At 31.7% G+C, this 21,255-nt stretch overlaps 1 protein-coding gene and 1 long non-coding RNA gene across 4 annotated transcripts; both read left to right on the top strand.

The window, feature by feature from the left end:
- Nucleotides 1-4,646: 4,646 nt before the first annotated feature.
- On the top strand, nt 4,647-11,654 carry LOC108850754 (PR5-like receptor kinase). Of its 3 annotated transcripts, none has more exons than XR_008935741.1 (5): nt 4,647-5,047; nt 5,137-5,842; nt 8,392-8,507; nt 8,596-9,841; nt 9,923-11,654. XR_008935741.1 is itself a non-coding variant. In XM_056988739.1 (5 exons), exons 1-5 carry the CDS (start codon nt 4,993-4,995, stop codon nt 9,789-9,791), a joined length of 2,025 nt encoding a protein of 674 aa, XP_056844719.1. In that variant the 5' UTR covers nt 4,647-4,992; the 3' UTR covers nt 9,792-11,654. The 3 variants fall into 3 exon arrangements, 2 of the variants coding, with proteins under 2 accessions (XP_056844719.1, XP_056844718.1); XM_056988739.1 differs by having other exon boundaries at nt 8,596-8,628; nt 8,677-11,654; XM_056988738.1 differs by having other exon boundaries at nt 8,596-11,654.
- A 6,295-nt stretch (nt 11,655-17,949) lies between these two features.
- On the top strand, nt 17,950-18,615 carry LOC108852687 (uncharacterized). Its single transcript, XR_001949573.2, has 2 exons — nt 17,950-18,084; nt 18,439-18,615. It is a non-coding gene; the product is annotated as an uncharacterized LOC108852687 (long non-coding RNA).
- The last annotated feature ends 2,640 nt before the right edge of the window (nt 18,616-21,255 follow it).

Genomic DNA, 21,255 nt, shown 5'->3' with positions numbered 1-21,255 from the left:
CGTTTTTTACTTGTCAAAAATTACCAAAACAAAAAAAAAACAAAATTACCAAAAAAACAGAACAAAAAAAAATAGGGTTGTCATTTGGTATAATATCATTTTAAGTTGTTCCTTTAATATAATATTTTTCATAATTCCAAAATAACTCTTGATTAATAAAATTAAACAATTTTAACATAATTTAAAAGTTGAATTGAATTTTAAAAAGTTTAATAAAAAGAAAAAATATTTTAAAAACGTTTAAATTAAAAAATTTAATTTCTATTAAACTTTTTAATAAAACTAAAATTTACAAACGTTTTAACTTTTTATAAAAATAAAATTATGAAACCGTTTTTATAAAGTTTGTTTAAACAGTTTTATTAAAAAAATATTTACAAAGTTTTATTTTTATTTTTATAATTTTGCAAAGTTTATTTTTATCAAAGTTTTTTTAAAAACGTTTTACAAAATTTTATATTTATTTAAAAACTTTTACAAATTTTATTTTTATTTTTTACAAACGTTGGAATGTTAAAATTAAATAGTTTAGTTTTTTATTAAAATTTAAATAAAAGTAAAAATACGTTTATTTTTTTAATAAAAAATTTAACAAAAAGAAAAATGCATAATACGTTTTAGGGAAGTTAGAATATTATAATTTTTTTTTTGACAAGGTAAATCGACTTATACACGTTTTAGGAAAGTTATAATATTACAAATATTTTTAGAATAATTTCTTAACTGAAACTTTTATAATTTTCTCCAAAATCAGTTTTCTTAAATGTAAAAGATATTTTCTACACTGTGTAGAAACAAAAAAGAATCCCACAAGCAGATTCTACCTCATGTAGCCATTTGAGTAGTTTCTAAATTTTGCATTCATAAAATTTAGAATACCTAATAAAAGTAGAAACTGCATTCAGATAAAAGTAGCTAACTTTACAATTAGTAGAAGTTTAATTAAAAGGAGATTGTTTGTTCTAAAAAATTATATGAATTTGTTTAATCTAGAATTCAAATTCTACTAAACCATTTTCCGTAGAAGACGAAACTAATTTTATTAGAACGTAATTTTAAATTTATATCTATCAAGTTTTCTAACAAAAATGTATATGAGTGTTTTATCAATTGTTTGTATTTGACTGATATACAATTAATAAATTATAGGTAAGGCGTTTTGTTATGTTTTCCTTTAAATTTAAAGAAATTTTATATATATATATATATATAATATATATATATATATATATATATATATATATATCGAAGTTTTGATGTTATATACAATATTTTTTTTTAGTTTTATATTTATTTTTCTTAATTTCATCAATTTTATTTTTGTTTTATATGTTTATGTTTATTCTGATTTGCTCATATAAAACTAAAATATGAAATTAGTTATATTCTGATGAATATCTTTAAATATTTTTACAATTTCAATAAATACAGAATTGATTATATATTATACCTATACTAAAAATATTGTATTTATTAAGTAAATAAAAATAAGAAACTAGATTATATTTGGATGAATCTATTTTTATTTTTTACTAAATATAGAACTGATTATGTATTATACATATGTTTAAAATATTCTACAAACTAAATAAATTATTAGTTTGATAAATAAAAAACATAAACTACATAAATGTCTAACTATTAAACATAAACTACATAAATGTTTAACTTTTTTTTTCAAAAAAATGTTTAACTATTTAACATAAACTGTATCTTCTATCTTCTATCTATCTATTTATCTATTTATCCATTTATATAAATAAAGTTGATTTGTCTATCTTCTCCTGCTGCCACGTTGCCATGGAGGGTGGGGCGTTTCGCGACACGTGTCGCCACACCAAGCATCCCTGCGATTTCAGGCCTACACTTCTCTTATATCTCTAACATGATCTGGGCTTCTATTAGAATTATAGAGTTGGCCTACACATTCCCATTACTCCCCGATGCTTCCATAACTTAAAGAATTTTATATGAGCTTTTATTACAATAGATAAAGTTGGCACAGACATTGAGTCCTGTTAGAGACCTGTTAGGTTTAGTCACCCGCCTTCCTCTTCCACTGGGACCTTAGATGTTGAGATATCAACAAACTGTGGCAAATTTATTTCAACATCGGCCTATCAACCATTCATAAAATCTATCTGGACCTTTGAACAAAATTTAATATGAGACTCCTTCAGCAACTATTGGTCCATCCATTAAACTAAACCTACACCCATCGGCACCTCACCCTCTTCGCCTTCCTCATCACGGACGGATTGAAGCCATCTCATCCTATTTCAGAGATTCTCTGTAAAGTCCGACATCCACATCGATTAGCCATTAAGTTCTCTTATTTACTTCATCAATCAATAGATATGCAACTCAAGCGACTGTACCTATATTCGGGCTCTCTCCAAAATCTTCATTGGCATCACAACTACTCAGTACTCACATAATTCACCATCCCCAAGTAATGAAAGCGGCCAAATGGCTACCAAGGCAGTGAAACCTCACAGGCACGACCCTATTGTTCCTTGGCGCTTCGTGTTCCGTGGCCTTCCATCTTCTCGCTGTGGTGTTAATCTCTTGCTACATTCACCATCCACAGTTTCCGTGAAAATCTGTAGCTTTTCTGGGCGTTTTTTAATTTTCTCTAAGTCCTGGGAAAAGAAAAGCTTTAAAGGGTTTAAATTCTTTGTCTTGTTTGGTCTAGAAAACGTGAATGTATCCTTAATCTTTTGCCTTTTTTTCTTCTTACGTAAATCAGAGATTCTAATAGAGAAAACATTGTTGAAATATCTTGTGTATGATTCATCGTCGGATCCTTGGTTGAGAAACACCTATTTTATTGTGTTCTCAAGGCTTTTTGAATCTCTTCTTTGATCTGCATATTTCTTTGTGTTTCTCATTTTCAACCCTTTGATCAGGCTGCGTCAGTATAGGTAGCTTTGGGCTCAGACATCTGGGTAGAAGATACTTATGAAATCTGGATAGATTTTTTTGAATTATACAGAGGTATCCTGGTCCCATAGAAGTGGTCCAGACTAGTCACGTGTTGCCACATGTCGGTCCTCTGTCCTTGGCGATGCCGAAATGTTAATTCCCCAGTGGCCGGGATTCGAACCCAGGTGGCGGAACTCACAGCTGTGAACCCTTTACCAACTGAGCTAGAAAGCCCGGTTCTAGCTCAGTTGGTAAAGAGTTCACAGCTGTGAGTTCCGCCACTTGGGTTCGAATCCCGGCCACTGGGGAATTAACATTTCGGCATCGCCAGGGACAGAGGACCGACATGTGGCAACACATGACTAGTCTGGACTACTTCGGTGGGGCCAGGATATCTCTGTATAATTCAAAAAAAAACAATGAAAATAGATCAAAGTAAACTACACAAGACGGTCAGACCCACCTTTTTAAATGGACATCAATCTTTTAGAAGAAATGAGATTTGGTTGTCTCTTAAGCTACATAATGATGCTCATATTTTTCATGTAGGCTGTGGCATAACAATTGTTGTCTACCCAAGTTTCTTGAATACTTGTAACTTTGTTGTCATCCATTTGATGTTAAGATTACTACATAATCAATGCTACTGAAATGATTACATAACATACACATGGAATATACTCATAGCTTTGAATCCTTTTAAAATATTATCCCACCTATAAGGACTTGGATTTTGGTGACTTAAGACTGCATCCTTTTGTAGTTACTCTTTTACATATAGGTAATCTTCTGTTTCATAGATGACACTTTTAACTAATGTACTTATTGTTTTGGGGATTTCACAATCATCAAGAATGTAAAGTTTCCAAATATGATCAATGAGGGAGTAAGCCAGGCGATCTTCGTGAGTAGGGAGGGAAGTACTAGAATACTCCTGTTTTATAGAATAAGTTTTGAAATGAAAAAGAGACAAAATTTTAAAATGAATTCTTACCAAGAGGTGGATATTTTTGTTAGACTAAGAGCATTTCCAATACCACTTCATATTTTACTCTAAAATGAAGTGGAATATGAAAATAATGCACAAAAAATTAAAACTTACTCCATAAATGTATATTCTAAGCGCAACACCAATAAATAAATACATACAAGTTAACCGAGTCTCCTCTTTGCCTCTGATAATAATTTCAGATGGGCATGGATGTTCGGTTTTATTCGATTCTTTCAGTGTTTCTTTATAGATATATAGAAACTGATTATTTATGAAATTTGGTTTGGGTAATATTTATAGTAACCGGGTAATATCTAATTTTTCAGTTAATTTTAAATAATTTGGATAAAGACCAAATTTCCAGTTTTCAGATTAAACATCGTGTGATTCAGAAAAATTTAACATTCGAAGAAAAAAATATTTAGATAATTCGGTTCTTTTGGATAATTTGAATTATTTTAAATATTTCAGATAAAAATATACGCCTAAAATGGTATATAATTGTATAAGTATGTTTTATATATGAACCGGGCGCTACAGTTCTACATATTTTTGATATCCAATTAAGATACAACATTTAAGAAACTAAAGTCTTATACCACAAAATTAATTAAAATAAATAGGAAAAGTAAAGTTAAAAGTGAACATTATATTGCTTTCAAGTTAAAAAATTGCTTACCTATCAAGAAGCTAATGTAGTTTGAAAATCAAGAAGCTGATACATATTGAAAGCAAACAAAATGAGATAAAATGAAAGTGAACACTACACCGACATTAGCACATTTATATTTGCACTAAAATCATATGTCACTGTCTCATCTTTCCTCTTTTCTTCATCCAAAATTTTGAATAAATTCAATAGAATTTTAATTCACCTCACTTTCAAGGACTTATTCAAATCATTCAAGCAATTCAACTGTTTATTCAAAATAACATCAATTCATTAAAGCAATTTTTTTCCGAACAGCCTAGTTGTAAATAGTCTTAGTAGTTTTCTAGCGTGAAGGAAGTTCCTTTGGCAAGTTGTTTATTCTCCCCATATTGTTTTTTTTTGGCTTTTTGTTCTTCGTTAAGCAATGGCCGATGGATTGCGATTGATCTTCGTCCTTGTATTATATGTATTACTCTCAGGTACAACTGTTTCCTTTTTCCCCAGACAAGTCTTTGTGGCTTGATGAATTTTATTTTAGATATTAAATGTTTTGTTCTAATTATCGAAGGAATAACTTCGAAGAATGTTACCATAGAGAACAAATGCGACTTCACTGTCTGGCCTGGAATCCTAACAACCAACGGTCCAGTTTCCACCACCACCACCGGCTTTGTTCTCAAGAAAGGAGAAGCGCGTGTCATCAACGCGTCGTCATGGGTAGCTTATTACTATGTCTGGGGTAGGCGATTTTGCTCCACCAACTCAAGCGGAAGTTTCTCCTGCATGATCGGAGACTGCGGCTCTGGAAAAATCGAGTGCTCCGGAGGCTATTATACTCCTCCGGTAACTCTAGCCCAGTTTCGGCTCGGGTATACCGATGGTAAAGACCGACATCTTGTATCAGTCGCCAAGGGTTACAACCTTCCAATGCGGGTTGTCCCACTCCCACAGGGCAACGAGACGTGCAGCAGCAATGAATGCATTGTCGATTTGAACACGACCTGTCCACCCGAGCTGAGGGTGACAAGTAACACCAGCTTGAGGCAGACAGTCGCATGCATGAGCGGATGTCAGAAGTTAGACATGCCCGAGTATTGCTGTTCCGGCCCTTACGCAAACGACAAGTGCATGCCGACGCTATATTCGCAGAACTTCAAGAGCGCGTGCCCGCACGCTTCTACTATCAACTTTGAAGATAATAGCTACGTCGCATGCGCAAATACCACTAACTATGTCATCACTTTTTGTCCGTCGACTAGTCTAAACAACACCAAGTAAGTTCCAGTAAATATCAAGGTTCCGATTGGCATTAATCGAGAAATTGTGAAAATAATATTTAAACTGGAAAAATTAGTTAAGCTGTAAAAACAAAATTACAGACGGAATGCATATGATATTAATTAAAATATTTTATATAATATTTGCTTTCTTATATGAAAAAAATACCAATAATTAAACTAATTATTATAAAGATGTGAAATAACTAAAATTTAATAAAATACTTTACGTTTTATAAATATTTATATTATTTTTAATATGTTTATTAATAAAAAAATGTATTAGAAAACAAATTATAATATAATTTTATTTACAACATAACTTTGTTATCATTATTGCTATTTTAAAATTTAAAAATGATATCATAATTTAATAATGTGAAAGTGTTGATTTGTAAATAATGTACTAAAACTTACTTTTCTATTTAATGAAAATTTTCTTTGTATTTTTGTCAACAAAAAAATAAATTTGCATTTTTTGTATTTTTTTTCATCCTGCAACTTTTGTTTGTTTGGTAAAAAAAATTGTCAAATCGTGTTTAAAATGTCATTCAGCAAAGTTACGAATCAGACCCTAATTTCGTCAAAGCGCGTATTCTCACAAATCGTTCTGCATATATCTTTTTCTTTGAAAGTGAAATACCTTATTTATCTAGTCATTGGCAGTTCGTCAAAGACGTTAGGTACATGTAGGGTAATGATTAGGAATGTCAAAATGGGTGGTTGCAGAGTATGTTTATTTTAGGGTTTTTGAGTAAGGTTTTTAGTATAACATAAGAATCGTTTCTTAACTTTAACAAAATTAAGAAATATTTTATTTAAAAAATATTCTTAACTTTTCTTAGTTAAAAATTAAAAAACAATTCTTATATTATGGTTAAAACCACACCCTAAAAATTATACAATAAACATAGGCTAAAGATGATGCACGTCCAAAATATAATTGGTGGTCATGTATATATATGAAACGATTAAATGGATTAAGTCTAATTATTTAGGACGAACAACGGATCAAACCGTTTGATCAATAGGCTGTTCAAATAATTTAAAGTAAGAATCGATTTGAAGGACTTGGTCAAGTGGTTTGAGGAGGATTTGGGATGTCACCATATTTCAGGTTTGATTTACCTGTTATGCGAAACTAAGTCACATTTTTTTAGTCATCCAATATGGATATAGGGACTACTGCATTTCGGCCAATTTGAATACTCGTGAAAGAGTCTATCCGTGGAATACATTTCACACTCGAGAATTAGATATGTATCTTTAATAAATCTGAATTTAACTCTTTAAGAATCAATTCGAAAAAATCAACAATGCCATACAAATAAAATATTCATTAAATATGGCAATTTTGGTTTGAACAATCCATTTTACACCTTTAATTTATTGATTTGACTTTGCCATAATCCAATACATTTAGTCGGACTCTATAAATTAATAATTGATAAATCAATAAACATTATAAATTAATAAATTCATCAGATCTCAAATTTTACCAATTCAAAATATGATACGAATTGATAAAATAATATTGTTTAAAAAAATTATATGTAAATATATGGTTCTATTAAAACTATAAATTACGAATTTATATGTATATATATTTTATAAAAATACAAGTCAACCATATATTTTTTGTTTTACATTCACAGTTAAATTATCTTTATATTTCTTAACACTTAATATATTTTTATAAGATCTAGTAAAATTATATCTAAAACTATATTTACATTCTATAAGACATATTTAGATATACCAAATAATATAATAAAACTAATATAAATGTTGAATTTCAGAAACATTAATTAATGTAAATACACTAAATCAAATATTTTTTTATTTTATAAAATTTAGATTTTAACATAGAAAAATTTTAAAAGGGAGTTTTTACTGTATGTGCTTTACAAGAACTTTTTTAACGATTTTTTTTATTTAAGCGAATTTACCTTTTGATTAAATATTTTTTTACTGAAACATTTGTGTGATAAATTAGACTTCACATGGTAATCAACAATGTTTTTTGTCTACGGTTCTGTGGCCTGTTAGTTAAGTATAGGCACGACTGATACATTTTTAAATAGTTCTCTTATAAAAACTGAAAATGCTTAAAATATATTATTATCTATGTTCCTAAAAGGTAAATGTTTTTAAAAATTATTTAAAATATGCATGTTGTATGTATTTTATTAGTTAATAATGATAAATCAAAAAATTCAAAGCAATAAATGTACTTGTTGGAATATTATTGGTGTAAAAATATTGGAAACCGGTAAACCCGAAAAATGCATTTTATCATCAAAATTAAACCTGCATTTTGTAGAAACATAGAGTATATTAACCAGTATATATAACAAGTTGGACTTCCAAAAACGGATCTCTACCACTCTACGTAGATGGTTTAGGTTCTAAACTGAGCTTGAATTTCTGAATTAAACACTCAAAGATTTTAATAACATTTGGTAATTTACAAATTAAGGGATGAAATTGCTACTTATTTATGGTAATCTGATAAGCATTCATGTTACTTGTTGGAGAAACAACAGTAGTTCAGTGGCAGTGGCTGACTCTCCATCGCCAGCTCAAACACAAACAAAAAGTGGAACTCTTGAACCTCCCTCAGAGTCGCAACAAACAGACGAAGCTACCACAGGAGAAATAAGTAGGTTTATTTGGTTTTGTTTGTCATAACGAATTGTATGTGGAATAATTATTAAGCCTGACAAGATATTCTGTGAAACACATTGCAGAAAAGTCATCAAGGAAATTAAAACTCGTACTCGGTACCATATCGCTAATCCACGTGCCAAGATTATGCTCTCTTATTGCAGGAATTTCAGCATCTTTAGCTGTGATGATCATTATTATGGGCGTGCTAACAGTGAGAGCAAAGAATGCGAGGAAAAGTGATTGGAATGGCGAAAACTTTGAAACTGTTGTAATGTTGAAACGGTATAGTTACGCAAGGGTCAGGAAGATGACAAACTCATTTGCACATGTTCTCGGGAAAGGAGGATTTGGAACTGTTTATAAAGGAAAGTTGCCTGAAGGAAAGGAAGATGTTGCAGTGAAGATCTTGAAAGAGTCAAAAGAAAATGGAGAAGAGTTTATCAACGAAGTAGCTAGCATAAGTAGAACATCTCATGTTAATATTGTTTCTTTGCTTGGATTCTGTTATGAAGGAAACAAGAGGGCAATAATCTACGAGTTCATGCCGAATGGATCCCTCGACAAGTTTATTTCCAATAATATGTCAACAAAGATGGAATGGGAAACGTTATCTGACATTGCGGTGGGTGTCTCTCGTGGCCTAGAGTATTTGCACAATCGTTGTGCGTCAAGGATTGTGCATTTCGATATAAAGCCGCAAAACATACTCATGGACAAAGATCTTTGCCCCAAAATTTCAGATTTCGGCCTTGCTAAGATCTGTAAAAATAAAGAGAGCATCATGTCAGTGCTAGAAGCGAGAGGGACAGCAGGATACATTGCTCCAGAAGTGTTTTTACCAAATTATGGAGGAGTTTCGCATAAGTCAGATGTGTATAGTTATGGAATGGTGGTTCTTGAGATGATTGGAGCAAGGAGTAGAGAACAGTTTGAAATTTCTGGATCCAACAATACCTCAATGTACTTTCCGGATTGGATCTATAGGGATTTTGAGAGGGGAGAAATCATGAGGATTTTTGGAGATCAGATAACCGAAGAAGAAGAAAAAATTGCGAAGAAAATGGTACTGGTTGGTCTATGGTGTATTCAAACCAATCCATCTCATCGTCCATCAATGATCAAAGTCATTGAAATGTTAGAGGGAAGTCTCGAAGCTCTCCAGATTCCACCTAAACCTCTTTTGTGTTTACCAGCGGCAATAGATCCTGAAACTCTCGAAGATAGTTATGAGACTTCAAACTTCTCGAACCCAAGTGAGTTTGAAAGGTCCTCTTAAACTAAAGTCATCAGGAGAGTGGATCTCGTGAAACTCCACAATAAATGGAGGTATTCTTCTCGGTTGTATTTATCAAATTCTAACTTGATTACGTTGATTCAATTCTTATGAGAAGGGTTTTTTTGATGCAGTCACCCGACATCTTTGGTTGATGTGCATAAAGATTGAAGAACGGTACGAGTGACTCTGGAACAAAACGATGTGAATTTAAACTCCTTAAGACTAAGCTTTGTAAGAGCCAGTGGCTGTCACTGTCTAATGATTTATAGTGTCCCGAACCAAATTTAAAAATATGCCCTTGTGCATATTTAAACAAAATCACAAAAACAATATAAAAACAAAATTTCATAAAAATCAAATCCATAAACTGTTTATGAAAAACTAGTTATTTAGGACACTTATTATTCAAATATACCTCTTCTTTCATTTTTTCCTCCAAAAGCATCTATTAAACTCGTAAAGTTGTGGAAGTACTGTAGTCTAGTGGTTAAGATTTAAAGGCTTCTACATCCATGTCTAGGGTTCGAACTCCACGCCATGCAATTTCTTATAGATAAATCCAGGTTTCAAGTCCCGAAAAAAATATTTTATTAAACAATTATACAGATTACGGAAGAAAGACTTACAAAAGATGTACAACATGGTGCAAGTTAAATCTGGTCATGCGTGGATCTTCATAGGATGGCTCAGGTGATGCAATTAGGCGTAGATCTCATAAAGCAGGTAGTATTATCAGTTGTCAAATCGTCTATATAATCTTTCTCATATCATAACTGTAATATCATAATGAATCAGCGTTAAAAAAAGCAAATCTTTTGATAAAAAAACTCATAGAGTCAAATCTTTTAGATGTATTCGTCTCAATTAATAACATAGCCAACCCATTTAACTTCTCTTGTGACATGGTATATCACAAGTAATTCTTTATCAGTTTCAACTTCGAAAAACTTCTTCCAGCTGTAACATCTAATATCGGAATGGTCAACAAGCCTCCATTTTTCCAAAAAAATAAGTATTTCGATAGACTTTCGAACTTTCAAAAGTATTGATTCTAAAAATCATTAGTTCCATAGATAAGTTACCACCAAATATGTGTGAAGGCATACCATTCCTTAAGGAAGCTTCCATATTCAAATATGATGTATGCAAACATGGATCACTTGCATCTAATTTTTTTAATCAAACAAAATCCAAAAAAAAAAATTTCATATCTTTCGAATTGTTCAAATCTGGAATTAAGAGAAACTTGAGCTTGATTTATGTGTATGTTTATTCAATCCTGAAGTTCTCCTTTAGTGATAATAACACATTTCCAGCTAGATGTAAAAAGATAACTTGGAACAAGGGGAAAAATGTTTTATGACTAACTTTTTATCAGACTTTTAACTTTAATTTTAATTTAAAATAGAAACTAGAGAAATTAGTAATCCTACCAAAGATCTTTTCCATAATTAACTACATAACAATGACAACTATATTGTCACTGTGAATAAATAATTGTGACTCTGCTGCCCCTACTCCCCCAAAATGAACTATACTTTTTTATAGACAAAATATTGTGGATAGATCTTACATCCTGCACTCATATCTTTTTGTAAAGTCAGATCAAAGTGAGTTCTCTCTTTTACCTATTATCAAACTTTTTGAAATTCAAATCATTCTCTTTCTCTCTCTATTCTTCACTCATATGGACTCCACAATCCCTTATCCATGGAAGTCTCTCTCCACCACTTCTCTCTTCTTTATGAGTTTCACGCCGTCGTGGCGTTTCACCTTCTGAAAAACACTCGTGCTTCGCCGGAAAATCGTTACCAGGTTTTACAGTAATACAATAAGGATATAATCCTATATCTTAGGGATTTCTAAATAAATTCCTATTACTAAGTGGCTTATATTATTTATGTTGTATAAATCTTTATGATGGATGATCAATAAGATACACAAGTTTACCTTACTTTCATATTATGGCATCAGAGGTAAGATCTACAAATTTTTCTAGCTTGTGATTGATCATATTTTTCTTTTCTACTTTTACTAACGTCAAACATCATCAACTAAGACGGCTGACAATAATACAAATACTTCTGCTACTACTTTTACATCTGGTTCTAACACACTGAATCAGACTGCCGTAATGGATACAACACCATATCATCTTAGTCCATCTGATAATCCTGGCGCTTATCACATCGGTTCTTCTCACCAATGAGAATTACTCTGAGTGGTCTACGGAACTTAGGAACTCTCTTCAAGCCAAGCAGAAAACATGATTTATTGATGGCACTATTCCTAAACAAGATGCAGAACCTGATCTATCTCGTTGGTTTGCTGCAAACTCCATGATTGTTGGATGGATTCACACTTCAATCGACGCCAAAATCAGATCAACTGTTACACATGTTCCAGATGCTCACAAGCTCTGGGAATCTTTACGCTTCCGCTTCTCCGTCAAGAATGGAGCTCGTATACATCATCTGCAGGATGAGATTACCAACTGTAAACATGATGGACAATCTGTCCTTGAGTATTATTGAAGACTTACTAAACTTTGGGAGGAACTACAGAACCTCAAGACTTCTCTAACCTGTACGTGTGCAGCTGCTGCAGACATAGAAAAAGAAAAAGAAGATGCACACGTTCAAAAATTTCTCTTCGGGCTCGGCGATTCTCGGTTTCTCTCCATACATTCTCACATAACAGATGAGGATCCTCTTCCTGATCTCAATATTTTTTATTCTCGTGTTATACGAGAAGAACAAAATATGACAACAACATGATCGAAAGAGCAACAAACAGAGACGCTAGGGTTCTCAGTTAAAACAGACGACCAGAAGGATAAGAGCTCTTAAAACTCCTCTACTAGTGATTCTGTTCCAGTTCGTTCTAGAGATCCTTCACGCACATGTACTCACTGTGGCAGGACACGACATGATGTCACAGAATGTCATTTATTACATGGATTTCCTGAGTGGTACCAAGAACAACAACGTCAAAACGGTATACCTTCAGGACAGAATTTCACGGTCGACGTGGAGGACGCTTCAATGGAAATAGAGAACATGGTCGTGGTCGTACGAACGCTATCCTAAGCACGACTCAAATCAACTCAGACCAAATCGCTTCGTTGATCTCACTACTTCAGAACCAACAAAGCAATCTTTCATCAGAGCGAATATCTGGTAAAACAAGTCTAACTCATGTTATTATAGATACATGAGCATCACATCACTTGAGGGGTGATCTCAATCTTCTACACAATGTCTGTGATATCACAGCCTCGTCGGTCATATTTACTAATGGCCATGATTCTAAAGCTACAAAACAAGGAAGCTTACAATTAAGCAAGGATTACATTTTATATAACGTTCTTTATATCCCTGACTTCCGTTGCACACTTATATCAGTGTCTAAATTATTAAAACAAAATGGCTGTATTGCACTGTTTACTGATACATTGTGTGTATTACATGACCATTTTTTGAAGATTCTGACTGGAACGGGTGAAGAAAGTGAGGGGGTATACTACTTTACGGGTGTTAAAGTTGCACGAGTTCATTGGGCTTCTAAGTATAAATCTTATACTGCAGGTCTATGGCATCGACGACTTGGACATTCGTTTTACAAAGTTTTATGGGGTTCTTTCAAAAATGACTCAAAACTTTGAGTCAAACACAAAAATGACCTAAACTTTTTTTGAATTTTTGTTTTGCCTTATTCAACCTAGAAGTTCTAGTTATTCACGAAAATGCCATTACTTTTTTTTTTGAAAATGATGATTTTATCTTATCATCATCTTCACCAAGTATTTACAATATTGCCATTAACATCAATACTTCAACCACCATGAACAACCAAATTGAAGGTGTTAATGCCCTAAAGTTTCAATTTTTTCCCATCCTTTCACACTTCTTATCCACACAAACAACATATCTTAAACTTTCTCTCAAAATTCATCCAAAAAACTGAAGATTTTGATTACCAATTATGTAAGGTCCATATAGGCATTGAAGCTCACGATTCTCATGATTAACGAGTTGGTAGCTGTTGTGGTGAAGTTCTAGGTGGTTGGAAAAGCCACACAAGTCATCTCACGGGTTCAATGTATGAAATCAAGAACCACATTTCATTTTTCAGATCTGTTCGACGAAAAAGACTTCTAAAGAAGTCTTCCTTCGTTGAGAAGACTTCTACATAGGTTACTTTTGTAATTGACCTTTTATGTGTTTTTAATAAAAGAATTCTATGGAAGTCTTCTGACTTTCCTTTGTTAACAAAAAAAAATTGAAATTCCCAGAGAATACTTCCCAAGAAGTCTTCTCGAATAAATATGTTAATTTTGCAATTGACTGAAATTGGTTAGAAATTTGACTTTTATAAAAGACTTCTTGGAAAGTCTTCTTAGAAAACTTCAAAAGAAGTCGTCTGAAAGTCTTCCCGAAGTATTCTCAGTGTCGCAAGATGTGTGTGTGGGTTACTTTTGCAATTGAGAAATAATAGGAAAATATTTAACGTCTTCCCAAGTTTTATTCCGGGTTTTGGTCAAACCTTTGGATGCAAAAGAAGACTTCTAAAGACGTCTTCCATCGGAAGACTTTTAGAGAAGTCTTCTTTGGAAAAGTCAAATATAGTCAATTGCAAAAGTAACCCAGTAGACTTCTTGTGACATTGAAAACACCGATATAAGACTTACGGAAGACTTATAAAGAAGTCTTGAGAAGACTTCTCTAGAAGAGTATTTAACCTTTTAATGATTAAGGTATTTTTGAAAATGTGTCTTTACTGGTGGTAAAGATTAATAATGGTAACTTCAAAGTGGTATTTTTGAAAATTTCCCAATTCCACAAGTCATCTAGATGATTCATCTCAATGAGTTTTAAAAATTTAGTCTTAATTTTGGAAATCAGCTGGCTGATCCAGATTGGACCATCTACATTCAAAATTGCATAATGTCTATTATACCCCTGTTATAATTTACAAATTACAAACTTAATCTAATATTATTTTATCACTCACGAAAAATGACAAAACCACAAAAACAAAATTTCTCACCAATACTACGAACATTTTTTTTGCCAAAACCGCAAAAAAACTCGTTTTCTCGTCAAAACAGCAAAAAAACATTTTCTCGCCAAAACGGCAAAATTTTCGACAAAACTGCAAAAACACATGTTCCGCAAAAACCGCTAAAACACTGCATCACGCCAAAACTGCCAAATATGCCAAAACACAGTTTCCCTCCAAAACCGCAAAAACACAGTTTCCCGTCAAAACAACAAAAATGAGGTTTCCCGCCAAAACCGCAAAAATGTGGTTTTCCGCCAAAACTGCAAAAAGCGATTTCCTGCCAAAACCGCAAAACATGGTTTCCCGCCAAAACAAAAAAAAAATGCGGTTTCCCGCCAAAACAACCAAAACACGATTTCCCGCCAAAACCGCAAAAACGTGGTTTTCCGTCGCCAAAACAACAAAACGCGGTTTCCCGCCAAAACAACAAAATGTGGTTTCCCGCCAAACCGCAAAATACGGTTTCCCGCCAAAACCGCAAAAATGTGTTTTCCTGCCAAAACCCCTAAAACGCATTTCCCGCAAAACCCCAAAAATTTATTTTCCATCAAAATCTTTAAAACGTGTTTTTCCGCCAAAAACGCAAAAACGCGATTTCCGGCAAAATCCAAAAACACGTTTTCTCGCCAAAACCGCAAAACACTTTTTCTGCTAAAACCCCAAAATACGATTTTCCACCAAAATCACAAAACCGTATTTTTCTGCCAAAACCAAAAGTCACATTTTCCGTCAAAACCGAAAAATCTCATTTTGAATAATTATATTGTAAATATATTAGAATAAATAATTAAAGTTAATATAGTTAAAATTAATATCAAATATATAATTAATCAAAAAGGGTATTTTAGTAATTTGTTTACTGAACTCATCTGGATGGAAATGAAAATAGAGAAACAAACACAAGTTTCATTCAGATGATTCATCTAAATGAGCCATTTGGATGGACAAACAAACAATCTATAAAATCTGAATGGATCATCTGGATGAATCATACAAATGGATCATTTGGATGGGATGACAGATGGTGAAACGAAGAGCCCGAGACTCTAAAAAATGTGGAGGAATCTCCATTTCTGCCTATTTGTTTCTCTCTTTATATCTGTTTCATAGAGTTTCATTTGTTTTAGGCACTTCTACCTTCTCTCTTGCTTGCTTAAGAATCTTTGTTTGATGTTTTCTTGTGTATGGTTATTTACAATACACTTTGAGTTTTTGTGAAGATTAAGGAAGCGGAGGAAAAAGACTATGGGAGGTATCTTACTTCCATCCACGGCTCAATCAAAACCTCAAGGAGGTGAAGTCAATGACTATGGGAGGTATCTTACTTCCATCGATGACTCAATCAAAACCTCAAGGAGGTGAAGTCATTGACGTGGGTGAAGGAAGAACACAAACGATATCACTGTCTCTTTGTTTTCTTCGTTGTCTGCTATTAAAATTTTGTCCGAAAAATGTGTTTCTTTTGCCTTCTTTTATGTGAAGACTGGGGAACATATTATTTACTCCAATACGCAGGAACTGAGGTGGAGTTCAATGATTTGAAGCATCTCATTCTCAAGGAAGATTATATTGTTGGCCTTCGACATCAAAGATCTCAAGTCTTCATTAAGGTTAGTCTAGTATTGTGTGTATTTTAATCATCTTATTGTTTGTATATTCCAGAATAGTGATAACAAGAGAAGGTTTTGGTTTGATATTTATGAGTTTAGGTTGCTGAGGCAGAGGAGAAAACAGCTGGAGAAACAACATTTGGTGTGATGATTGTTTTTTTGGTTGCCTAGCTTGTGACACATGCTTGAATCTTCTTCCTTCTTGGTGTTTGATTCTAATCATTGCTCTTTTTGTCTTTGTTTCAGACTCAGAAACAACAGTCCTTTGTGATGACTGGAATTTACAGGTGAGATTTATTTCCTTCATACAGTGTAATGGTGATTCGTTTGAAGTTGTGAACTTGTGGTGATTATTTTTTTGGACATTTCATTGTGTGTTGCAGAGTTGGTGGTCGTGAAAACTTCCAATAGTTCCTGTTGCCAGCCTCCTAAGAAGAAGATCGGTGTGGCAAAGATTGATGGCGGTAGAGGCGGGCTGAGCTTAAAGGAGGAGGCATGCTGAGCTTGACGGCAGAGAGGAAGCATTGACGCCAACAAGGATTAAGTTTAGTTTTTTTAATTACATTTTCTTGATTATGGTTTAGTATTGTAAACCTAAATTATTGTAAATCTATTTTAGTTTATGAATAAAATTTATCTTATATTTAGTTATAACTATTTTTGGTTTAATTTTTAATTATTTTATTTTAAATATAGTTTTCATCCAGGATTTTACAATGCGCTATAAATAAAAAATAATAGCAATAATATGATTGCTATTTTAGGACTTATTATAGCACAAATTATGAATCTTAATTGATTTATAACAAAAACATGTGTTATAGTTAAATTAATAACATTATCCAAATACCTCATCTAATCTATTAAAGGGGAAGTACATTTTGTACTTAACCCTGAATTTTTCTCAATACTTGGAATCTTGTGCCACTCAATCTTAATTATGAAATAAATCAAATAAAATCTCAGCAAATCTTTCTTTACTTCAGTTTGCCCAAGCCCATTTATAATGTGATGATCAATCTATATTTATATGGGCTGATGTAGGAACTATACCATATAATTTAGAAATCTTACAAAGCTTTATGTTCTGAATAGTTTTGATTTTCTTTTTTTTTGGAGAAAAATAGTTTTCAATGTTAAGACTAAATAACAAAAACATGTATATTACAACAATACACCATCTTTTAGTCCATATGCGTATATTGTAAACAATTATCAATTTTTGGTTTTAAGTACCTTGATGCACTAGATAACCCGTCCTGTTTTAGTGATTTTATATTGAAACAATTACACTCCAAGTCACTTTTCATCTTTATAATATCATAAAGAGTCACTTGTTGCAACCATGACACTTTGCCCAAACCTTCCTTTGTTACCAAAAAAAAAACATGAAATCTCTATTCTATCCTTTTTCTTTTTCTTCTTCCTCCCACCACTGAGTTCTTCGTCGCTCTCTCTCTCTCTCTCCCCTTCCCTATTTCTTCAGTTCTCAAACTCTCTCAAGAGCTCAAGAGCATAACTTCCTCAATTCTCAACGAAATTTTGTGATTCTTGTTGCTGAGAACTCGAAATCTATCTCTTTCTCCTTATAATCTCGGTTTTCCTCAAAGCAAGCTAAGGTACTGAGATTTCGAGTTGATTTTTCTTGGTTGAAAAAGTTCAAATTTTTAAAAGTGGAATTTGCTCGATTTCTTGTTCTAAAATCGTTATTTATGATTCCATTAGCTTGATTGATGAGTTGGGTTGATGAAAAACGAGTTTAATTGTCTTGAATTGAAATTTCAAAAGTTAGGGTTCTTGAGAATTGAGATTTTCGATTTTTTTGGGGAAAATCGTTATTTATGCTTCCATTAGCTTGATTGATGACTCTTGCTAGGCGATTGGTGTTTACTGATCTATGCTTGATAAATTGGTTTATGTGTGATGAAAAATCCTCATGAGACTCACACACTTTCCAAGTCTTTGTTTTGTAGGGCACGATGGGGAGAGCCCGTGGAAGAGTGACCAAGGAAGACAAAGGAAAGGGACTTGCATCTACTTCCCAAGACCAAGCTGTCACAGCAGATGTCAAAAGTATTAACTTACAAAAAAGTTTCAATCTTTCTTTGAAATGTTATTAACTTGTTACAAAGTTTCAATTATTTTGCACTGGTCATTTGTGGCATGTACATGTGGATATGAGGCATAGCATATACATAGTTTTCTCGATGTACATATGGATAACGTGAATATGTATACATATAAGGCATTCTCTTCTACCTGCAATGACTACTCATATTCTCAAAATTTTGATTTCACCAAAACCAATTCCCTACATCTGTTTTTAATGACACTTGAAAGTAATCCAAATTGGCAAGATGATACAACTGAAACCATACTAATCTTTCTTTATACGAACTAAGGGAACATGTGTACATATATATGTGTGTACACATGTACACTATACATATAAGATATACATTCAACGGTTTTTTATACATGTACACTTCAGAAACCAATGATAATGTTTATATTGCATCCACGCATTCTATAGAAAATTTCTTGCAATTTTGATGTTTGGTTTTCAGAAAATTTAAGTAACATATATATATATATATATATATGTATACATGTACATTATACATGTAATATGCACATGTATAGAGATAATGTACACATGTACACTAAACGGGTTTGTACACATGTAGATTTCATTTATGCTTAATTTTAATATTTTTAAAGAGAATGGCAATTTTGTAATAAATTCGTCTTCTTCAAATTAGGGCTTCCTACGATTTCTGCAACTCATCTCTGAGCCGCAATTGATTTTCTTCATGAAATTTTTATTTTTTGATGGTTTTACATCTAGAACTTACAAATGTTTATTAGATTAACCGATTATAGTCAAAACCCAAACAAACACACAACTTTTCCCATAAATTTCAAATCTTAACTGATTATAACCAAAACGCCATGGCCATTTTCAAACATCCCCTCCAAATGCCAGGGACTTGTATAACTCAAAATTTAGATCTTGCTTCGTCACTGAAATTCACCGCCTCTGATAACAATGTTTTATTATTGAATCATATGTGAATTTGAAATGTTTTCTACAGACAATTGAGAGAGATTGAGAAAAAGGCGTACAAAGAGAAAAAGGAGAAAAGAAAAAAAAAGTAACTGAGAAAATGAAGAGAGAACATGAAAGAGAAAGAGGATTATCAAAGGAGGGCAGTGTGGTATTTAGCCACTCAGAAAGTGTCTGAGTATACAAAAGTGACTTATGTTGTCATTAAAAGTCAAAAAGTGACTCAAGTTGTTAATTTCTCTTTTATATTTGACATACTTGTTTAAGTAATCCGAACCTGTTCTGATTTTGGTTTACCTTTTTGCTTACGTACAAAATTTAGAAATACAATACAAAATAAACTATAAAATAATTACGTTTGAGAATATCATATTAAACAATTATTTAAGATAGATAATTTTACAAATCCATATTATGATTTAGATAAAAAATATTTGTTTATCAAAAGGTAAAAATAAGAACCCGCTCGGTCGAGCGGGTCAAGATCTACTATATATTAATCTTAGAGCATTGCAACACATTTTTATAACCAGGTATCATCACCAGGATGATTCTCAGAATCATTAGCAAAATAGTTGGTACATCCTAATATATGTTATACTATTTATAAAACTAACTATTAAATTGATTATTAATGTATACAAGAATGTTCTCAATTCTTTCCTTAAATAAAAGTTATGGAATTACCTAATATGACTAACATATATATGACAATTAATGATTATGAATAATAAATATTTGATAACAATTTTGTATCCTCTCTTATTTTTGTTTAATTTTATATTATTAAAATAAATTAAAAAAATCACATCAACTATATAATAAAAAAAGTTTCCTATATGTTATATTTTGGATTTTTTAAAATGATTATAAATTACTAAAATGTACTTCGAAAATTTGTGATTAGTGAATGAATTTGTTTTTGTTATAAAAAGATACAAATGATCATAAAATCATATGAATATGAATTCTCATTTAATATATATTCATATATTAATATCATTTAAATTAAAATATGTAAAATATTAAAATAAATAAATATGTTAATAATTTGCATTGAAAAACTATCACATCAAAATTTTTGGGATTAATGTTTTAAATTTTTTTACTACAGAAAATATATGAATGTTAATAAAACCATATGATAATAAAATTTATATTGAAATATATTATGTACCTATCTCAATATCATTCAAAATTAATTTTATACCATATAAAATAATTATTTTGATTTGCTTACCATTAAAATATTGTAAATAAATAAGAGTTATTGTTTTGATTTATGTAATTATTCTAATCCCATATATATTAATTAAAAATAATTAATTACTTTAAGAAATGTAAGATATTATTAATTAATATTTTTCAAAAATCTTACAAGAGATTGGTACATCAAAGATTTTTTTATAAGCTATTGAAATCATCTAACGAGAACATGGATTGCACAAAAAAATGCTTTCCTAACCCTAACCATTTTCTTTTGTCACAACACTGACAACAAATAATTTGGAATTTGACAATCTGAAACAGTAACATTTTTCTAGTCCAGTCCATCATTTTTCTTAAATGGACCTAGAATAATTTTTAATGATTAACTAAATGGATTACTTACATATTAGAATGTGGTTTTGGTTTAAAAATTGTTGCATACCCAAAATAAATATGAATCATCATCACTTTCATTTAAAATTTTGTTACGATAAAAATATAGAGTTGGGAAAAA

This window comes from Raphanus sativus, chromosome 6 (genome assembly GCF_000801105.2).
Source record: "Raphanus sativus cultivar WK10039 chromosome 6, ASM80110v3, whole genome shotgun sequence".
NCBI classification, from domain to species: domain Eukaryota; kingdom Viridiplantae; phylum Streptophyta; class Magnoliopsida; order Brassicales; family Brassicaceae; genus Raphanus; species Raphanus sativus.
The sequence above is the reverse complement of the archived record's forward strand: the minus strand, read 5'-3'. Positions and strand labels throughout refer to the sequence as shown.